The following is an 8692-nucleotide window of genomic DNA, read 5'->3' on the forward strand; positions in this document are numbered from 1 at the left end:
AATGGTAAAGTACTATAAAAATGTGATGTTTTATCACGAATACAATTTTTCAAAATTTTCTTTTGTTTTTGAGTTCTACAATTTTTTAATTTTTAAAAACCAACCCATTATGAAACCATTTTTCTCATGAAGGTTATCATATAAATTTTACAACTATCTACTTTATATTAAATTTGCTCAAAAACATTTTTTACATAAATTGCAATTTTGACAAAAAAAATTTCATAACTCAAAAACAAAACTTCGTTTTCAAAATACTTTATTTTATAATTATTATTATTTTTTGGAGACAAATGATTTTAAAAAACCGCTTGGTTCCATATTTCACCCTGTATATATTTTTTTAATTTTGAATTTGGACTGGTGAAGGTATTTTTTTAAGCTACCAGATTTATAATATTTTATTCCTTATTGATTTGTAGGAGTTTGTGACTCAAAAATATTGTTTTTGAGACGGTTGTTTCGTCTTTTTTTAGTAAAATAAAAAAAATAGAAAATAAAATTTAAATTAGTTTTTAAACAAAAAACGTGCTAAATCATTCGGAAAAGTCTGTTTTAAAGCTAAATCGAGGATTTTTTGCTTTTTCGACAAAATACGTTAAATTACGTATTTCTAGCTCAAAAATGTTTCAAATCTTCTTACATTACGTAATTTGCGTTTAAGAAGGCGATATTCTTTTGACTTGTTTGTAATAAAATACGATTGAAGTAACTTTTTGAGATAAAATAAGACATGTTAAATTGTTCGAAAATGGCTTAGTAGTCCAAAAATGCGTTAAATTTATCTCAGAAGACTAAAATTGCATAATTTAAACCTGAAATAACTCAATTAATCGTTGTTTTTGACTTGTTTTTAGTAAGTTTCTGAGACAAAAAACACTCTAAATTGTTTTAAAAATTACCGAAATTACGTAATTACGATGTTTTTTTTTTTTTTTTTTGGGGCAATTTAAGTGAATTTCTTCTTACTCCAAAACAAAAATAAAAATCGATAAATTGCTAAAGTAGCGTAATTGAGACGGTTTTTTCGTCTTTTTTCGTCAAAATACGTCGATTTAAACATGTTTCTTATTCAAAAAAAAACGTGCTAAATCATTCGTAAAAATATGAAAAAGTCTGTTTTAAAGTTAAGTCGAGGATTTTTTGCTTATATCGACAAAATATGTCTATTGATTTAAGTGAATTCTAGCCCAAAAACGTGTCAAATCTCCTTACATAACGTAATTTATGTTTAAAAACGCGCTTTTTTTTTTGGCGTGTTTGTAATAAAATATGATTTAAGTAACTTTCTGAGACAAAATATGACATTCAGAGTTAGAATAAATTTTTTTTTGACTTGTTTCGGCAAAATACGTTGATTTAAGTGTATTTCCGGTTCAAAAACTTGATAATTCGCTCAGAAATGTCTGAAAAAAAAACTCGCAAAATTGATGAATGAATGAACGATGATTTTTTTTTTGGTAATTTAAGTGAGTTTTTGTTCTTAAAAACGTGTTAAATCGCTCAGTAAACAGTATAATTCAGATCTAAAATTGTTTTTTTGTCTTTCTTTCAACAAAATGTTGACTTAAATGAGTTTCCGGTTCAAAAATTTGTTGAAAAAAATGTTGAACTCCGTAAAAATCATTCGAAAATTACTGAAATGAAATTATTCATGTCTCAAACGACGATTTTTTGTGTTGTTTTGGTAGTTATCGACTCAAAAACGTATTAAACCGCTCGGAAATGGATGAAATTGCACAATTAGATATTAATTAAGAAAGATTCTGCCTGAAAAATGTGTTCAGAAAATGCTGAAAAAAATCCAGATCTAAAACGAAGATTTTTTTGGCTTATTTTAGCCAAACACCTCGAATTTAAAGAGCATATTGCTAAAAAAAATGAACAAATAAAAATGACATAAAAAATCATGCTAAACAGGCCAAAACACTATAAATCGTGCCTAAAACAACGATTTTTTAGACTTTTTTCACAAAATACGTCGATTGAGGTGACATTTATATTTAAATTTTTCATCTTTATGTATTTAAAATTTTAAAATTAGTTTTTTTAAACGTATAAGTATCAACCAATCTCAACTTTGGCACCACTGGCAAATTCACTTTAATAAAGGAAGTTGGCAGTTCCGGTTTTTGATTTAGTTTGAAAAAAATCGTCGAAAATCGGGAACAAATTAGCTACCGTTAAAAAGTCCAAATTTTGACATTTCAACATGAAATTTCTAGGGTTTTGTATGGAGATAAGTTGGTAGCATTTTTTTCACCAAAATTTTGACTTTGAAAGAAATTCGATGATTTATTCATTGTTAATCATCTCAGGTTATCAGATAAGGCGCGTTTCGCATACGACGGCCTTAAACGCCAACGTCTCGTCGCCCCCATGCTCAAGTCCACCAATGGCGACCTCAAACCCGTCGACTGGGAAACAGCCCTACTTTCCATCGCCAAAGTAATGAAAAACGCCGGTTCGAGTATTGGCGCAATCGCTGGCGGTTTGGCCGATGCCGAAGCCCTAATAGCCCTAAAAGACCTCTTGAACCGTTTAGGTTCCGAAAATTTGTGCACGGAACACACATTCCCAATGGACGGTTCCGGAACCGATCTTCGATCGTCATACCTCCTCAATAACAAGATCATGGGGGCCGAAGAGGCCGACTTTGCCCTCCTGATTGGAACCAATCCGCGATTTGAAGCCCCACTTTTAAATTCGCGCTTAAGGAAAGCCTACATTCATCGCGAATTGGACGTTGCTTTAATCGGCCCCAAAATTAACCTAACCTACGGTTATAACCATTTGGGGGATGACCCGGAGGTGATTTCGCAAATAGCCTCAGGTAGTCACCCCATTGCGCAGAAATTGAAATCGGCGAAAAAGCCGTTGATTATTTTGGGGGCCGATTTGTTGCAACGCCCCGATGGGGGCGCAATTTTGTCTCAAGTGCAGAGAATCGCATCGGGGACGAGTCCAGTCGAAGGCTGGAAAGTGTTTAATATTTTGCATAAAGTGGCGAGTCAGGTTGCCGCACTTGATGTTGGGTACACCCCCGGAGTGGACAAGATTCGTGAAAGTAGCCCCAAAGTGGTGTTCTTGTTGGGGGCTGATGAGTGTGCTATTGACCGGAGCGACTTACCCGAGGGCTGTTTTGTGGTTTATCAAGGCCATCATGGGGACCATGGGGCTACTATTGCCGATGCGGTGCTCCCGGGGGCTGCCTACACGGAGAAACAAGCCACTTATGTGAACACCGAAGGAAGGGCTCAGCAGACTTTACCGGCGGTCTCACCTCCTGGGAATGCCAGAGAGGACTGGAAGATAATCAGGGCGTTGTCGGAGATTGTGGGGGCACCGTTGCCCTACGACTCCTTGGAGGATATCAGGTGTAGGTTGCATCAAGTTGCGCCCCATTTAACTAGATATGGGGATGCCGAAACTGCGAATTATTTTAAACAAGCCCAGGAATTGGCAAAGGTGAGTGAGTTGGGGGAATTTGAGGTTAGAATTTTATTTTGTTATTTTCTTGCAGAAAATACAAAGTGATAAGATAAGTGGGGCCCCGATTGATGTTAAAATAAAGGAATTGAAGGATTTTTACATGACGGATGCGATTAGTCGGGCTTCGCCCACCATGGCCAAGTGTGTCCAAGCAGTGCTGAAACAGGAGCAGTCAAAATATTGAATAGTTTAGATAATTGTGTTGTATTATAAAAGAATAAAATATTAAACGAAATCAATTGTGTTATTTGGGTGACAATGCGAAAAATGTTGAGTACGGTCCTGACCGAAGCACAGTTGGCAGCACTGCGCATGTCCAATCGATTTTATTAACAAATGTCATGTAGTGTTTGTTTCTGCAAGGAAAATCGTAAATAAAGACAATAAGGTGAGTTTTTACCCAAAACAATGCATGACAATAATCCCCACCGGTGTTTTTGTACCGACATTACGTTTTTTATTATGTTGGTATTACCCTATTTTGGGGTCATGATGAAAAAACAGTGCCGGACCGCATTAATTTTATTTGGGGGGTCGGAATAAAAATTCTTAACGATTTTGGTAAATTATTGGCGTTTCAGAGTTGTAGGTCATGATCATTGATTTTGTCAGGAGTCCCGCATGAGCATGATTCACCGAAAGGTGATGTCACCCCAAACTATCAAATCTAGTTAGCTCGACTCGGCCAAAATTGCGGGAATTTTGATTTTTTTGTCTCAAAATATTTTGTTTTTTGTGTTATTTGAATAAATATATTGATTTTTGCGCGCTCATTGGCGAAGTGTATTGATCTTAGTCACGTGTGCGTTTTGCGCACCCTCCAATATCACACTTGGAGTTTCCGAGACGTCACAAATTCTTCGAGTGTCGGTGGTGGTGTCCATTCGGCACCAAAATGACGAGTACAGATGTTGAAAGTGTTTTGTCGACAAGAAACTAATTGTCATTTTACATCATTCACCACTTGAGAACATTCGGTATGTTTTATTGCATTTTTGCACTTTTGCGAATCGAAAAATTGCCATTTTACCACACACAGGGCGTGTTTAGTTATATTTGATTTTTCAACCGGACAGTCCGGGGTTACCTTTCTACCTTGAAACCGATCGATAAGAAAAAATCACTTATATTACTTTTTCTATGGATCATAATTGATCATTTCTTTGGATTATGTTGGGCTAAGTTTAGTCAAGCGTGGGTGCTAACAAACATTTCCACTAACGTCATCCTGTGGAATGAATTTTTTTATTTATTTATTTTTCTTTTTTTTTTTTTTTCTTTTGAAGGGCAGACTGGACCGGAATTGCGTGACGCAAGTGGCGCCAGCGATGTAATTGCGTTGCTGGAGTATTAATTTTGCACCCACCTCGATTAGGGGTAATTAAGACCTATTTTGCCCTGATGATGGAGTTAAAAAATACAAAACGGCTCCACTATAAATATCGCTAAATTGCCAGGGAATCCCAGGGGACACGTTTACCCCCCCAATGTGCTCTTGTTGGTTTCTTCCACCGCAAATTCTCATTTATTATTCTGTGCTATTACTGAGAAACCATATTTTGCGACTTCGTGTATACTTGAATTCTTTAATACATGTTTAGGAAAATATTTTTTATTTAAGTTGGCAAACTTGGACCCGTCCAAAGTTTTTATCAGCGAATTATATTGAATTGCACTCAAATTGTGTACATTATGGAACCCAGAATAATCAATTATATCTGTTTTTACCTAATTTTTAATTAAAATAGGCCTTAATTGGACACTCGCAGGTCTCTTGATTGTCTTTAATTAAGGTGACTTTGCAAAAATGGATTTCCGAATTCTGTGAATTTCAAGTAAATCGATATTCCCACGTGTCCAAGAAGGTGCTGAGGTACAACGCAGTTTAAAACAGTAGTATTGGGTTTAATTTGTATGAAACGTCCAACTTAAGATTAAGTTGGCAACATTGAATCATGCACACTGAAGCTACCACTTGACTGTTGTAAATTATTATTTCATTTTCGTCGTCGAATAAACCATAAAATTTAATTTGGCAACATTGAATGTCATATTCAAACGTGAGTTTGTCATTCATTCTCGTGGGTGGGCATAGCCGTCACAATAATTCAGTGTTGCCAATAGTTGTTTTGTTTAAAGGATACTATTGGAGTAACTGATTCATAACAAATTCAACAATCTTGAGAGGTTGTATAACAAATATTTGTCAACCAAAACCCAATTGCAATGTTGCAAATTGCTAACAAAAATATAGAGCGTTTCAAAATGATTGACATCTTGGTGAGTCATGAAAATTCAAATTTAAGGTGGCAACATTGGTACTTTGACAGTTCTTGGTTGTTTATCTTTGTACGATTACAAAGATACGTCTATTTCACAATTTATAATATTTGTCTTTTTTAAGAGATTTTTGTGCATTTTTTTTCTCCCACTTTTCGTTCGTTTCTTCATTATTCACCATGCATATTTCTTTTGTACAATTTGGTTATGTTATTTTTTCTGACAGAATTCAATTGAAATGTCATGTTTTATGACATGATCTAAAGAATGTTCACGTTAGTAACTTTTTTGGAACCAAAATTAAAGTCTGGTTTACATTCTCAACGCCTACCAAGATGTTAATTATTTTGAAACGTTCTATACTTTTAAATCTGTCACTAACAGAAACAGTCATTCTGGATATTAAAATTCAAAATTTTGCGATTTAGGGAGTTTTGTGTTATCACATGACGATTTAAACGTAGACCTTTATTATTTTTTTATCAGTTGAAACAAATGAAAAACGAAATCATAAAATTGACAATTGTCAATACTCAAGTTGTTAATCGATAATCGCAGAATTTAGGGAACAAATATGCAAAACGACGAAAACTGTACCCTTTGAGGGCACTCTTGGCACTTAAAAAAGTCTGTTCAGTCGTAGGCAGTAGTGCCAATCGTAAATTTGAAATTCATTACCAACATAGCAACAATGAAATATATTTTATCTACAAAATGAAAAGAGATGGGTGAGAAAGAACTTGCCCTGTTCATCTTGACTTTTTGATTTTTCAAAAAAAAATTTGAGGTTAGTTCCTTGTTTTTATCTTTTGACGTTTACATCTGGTACCAATCTTAGGAAATAAAATGCTGTTTCATAATGAGTTCTTTTTCGATACTCAAACGAGTTTTAAAATGACGGAACGCAAAGTAAAATTGTATATTAAAAAACGCGTTTCAGTTTGCGAGTTTTATAAGGAACGAGTTCCCACAATTTTTTGTTTCCAATTTTTTTTATTTTGCGCATTTTACGTATTTTTTTCACATAAAAGGCAATTTTTCAAAATGTAGGAACTTTTGCCCTAATAAGGTGGTGGTTGGTAATAAATGTCACAAAGTTTGAAAAATTCGATTTTTGAAGTGTCAAGTGTCGAATATTTTTCAAAATTTTGTTGAATTAACAATGAATAGTGCAAATATTTCATGCACACCACCTGAAATAAAAGAAATCGCTCAAAACGCCGCTGAAAATCACCATTACCAACCTCTAGAAAGTAAATTGTACTAGTCTATTTCAGCACCCGAATTGGTGTTGAAATGACTCGATTTCAGACGCAAAATAGAAAAAAAGAACATTTAATCCTTGCAATAAAAAAGGGATAATATATGGGGATAATTATGCTTTTTATTTATTGTATACTGACTGATATATTGACAATAAAAGTAAAACAAACAATAACACTGTCATTCTTTGTTATTTTTGACCCAAAAATAACGCATTTCGAGCTAGATTTTTTGATTTTTTTTGCAAAAAAGAGTAAATTGAGTGTTTTTTTTGCAGTTTTAGGAAAACAAATAGCAAAAATGTCGTCAGTCAAAGTAGCAGTTCGTGTCCGGCCGTTCAACAACCGCGAAATTTCTCGCGAATGCAAATGCATAATAAAAATGGGTGGAAACACAACTAGTAAGTGAAAATCAACTCGTCAAACCCCAAAACTAACTCATTTTCCGATTTTTAGCAATCGCAAACCCGAAAGCAGACCCAAAAGAAGCCCTCAAGAGCTTTAATTTCGACTATTCCTATTGGTCCCACGATGTAAGTAGATTTTCCCCGTAAAATTTAGTTTTAATTCGAAGTTTAGGAAACCGATCCGGAGTTCTCCTCCCAATTGGTGGTGTACAAAGACATCGGGGAGGAGATGCTCCAGCACTCCTTCGACGGCTACAACGTGTGCATTTTCGCTTACGGCCAAACCGGCGCCGGAAAATCCTACACCATGATGGGGAAACAGGAGGAGGGCCAAGAGGGCATCATCCCCCAAATCTGCAAGGACCTCTTCAACCGGATCCGCACCAATGACAACCCCGACATGAAATACTCGGTCGAGGTCAGTTACATGGAGATCTACTGCGAGCGAGTGCGCGACTTGCTCAACCCCAAGAACAAGGGGAATCTACGAGTGCGCGAACACCCCCTTTTGGGGCCCTATGTGGAGGATTTGAGCAAATTGGCCGTGACGAGTTACGAGGATATCCACGATTTGATCGATGAGGGCAACAAGGCCAGAACTGTGGCTGCCACCAATATGAATGAGACCAGTTCGAGGTCACATGCAGTGTTTACGATTTTTTTCACACAACAAAGGTACGACCAAACGACGACCTTGTGCACGGAGAAGGTGTCCAAAATATCGCTGGTGGATCTGGCGGGGTCGGAGAGGGCAGACTCCACGGGGGCCAAAGGTACGAGACTCAAGGAGGGTGCCAACATCAACAAGAGTCTCACGACATTAGGAAAAGTCATCTCGGCCCTAGCCGAAATTGTGAGTCTCCATTTTCAAATCAAGCGCCATTTTGTATTTTGCAATCTAGGGAATTACAGTTGCGGGGTTGGTACTAAATGCAAATATTAATGAGGAGAGATGAAATTAAAATTATCAATGCATTTAAACCGACTTTGCACCCTGATGTCACCCCTCAAACTAAACTAATTTATTTCTGAATTGACATTTTATTTTTCCCCAAATGTCACTAAACACTAATTTTTATTCACTGTGATTTGTACAAATGAAGCCCCATTCAGTGCCAGTTATTGTGTATTTGATTAAAGTAACGTATTTTTACGAATTGACATTTTGTTTTTCCCCAAATGTCACTAAACGTTGGCAATTCTTGTCACTAATTTTTATTCAAAGTCGATTTATTTCACTGTGATTTGTAC

General features: G+C 35.8%; 2 protein-coding genes across 11 annotated transcripts in view; both read left to right on the top strand.

Annotated features, from left to right (window-relative positions):
• Window positions 1–3727, top strand: part of LOC123003927 (NADH-ubiquinone oxidoreductase 75 kDa subunit, mitochondrial) — a 5662-nt gene extending 1935 nt beyond the window's left edge. The window contains exons 4-5 of the mRNA XM_044396992.1: window positions 2319–3468; window positions 3524–3727. Of these exons, the coding sequence (XP_044252927.1) occupies window positions 2319–3468; window positions 3524–3676 (1303 nt within the window). The 3' untranslated portion in view covers window positions 3677–3727. The remainder of the gene's footprint in view (window positions 1–2318; window positions 3469–3523) is intronic.
• Window positions 3728–3772: 45 nt separating this feature from the next.
• Window positions 3773–8692, top strand: part of LOC123003925 (kinesin-like protein unc-104) — a 21703-nt gene continuing 16783 nt past the window's right edge. For all 10 annotated transcript variants that reach the window (XM_044396983.1, XM_044396981.1, XM_044396982.1 and 7 more), the window contains exons 1-4: window positions 3773–3880; window positions 7313–7435; window positions 7491–7567; window positions 7614–8294. In XM_044396983.1, the coding sequence (XP_044252918.1) occupies window positions 7336–7435; window positions 7491–7567; window positions 7614–8294 (858 nt within the window). In that variant the 5' untranslated portion in view covers window positions 3773–3880; window positions 7313–7335. The remainder of the gene's footprint in view (window positions 3881–7312; window positions 7436–7490; window positions 7568–7613; window positions 8295–8692) is intronic.

Source organism: Tribolium madens, unplaced genomic scaffold (genome assembly GCF_015345945.1).
Source record: "Tribolium madens isolate multiple individuals breed KSU strain unplaced genomic scaffold, Tmad_KSU_1.1 Scaffold_1;HRSCAF=32;Tcas5.2_LG8, whole genome shotgun sequence".
In the NCBI taxonomy this organism is placed as follows: domain Eukaryota; kingdom Metazoa; phylum Arthropoda; class Insecta; order Coleoptera; family Tenebrionidae; genus Tribolium; species Tribolium madens.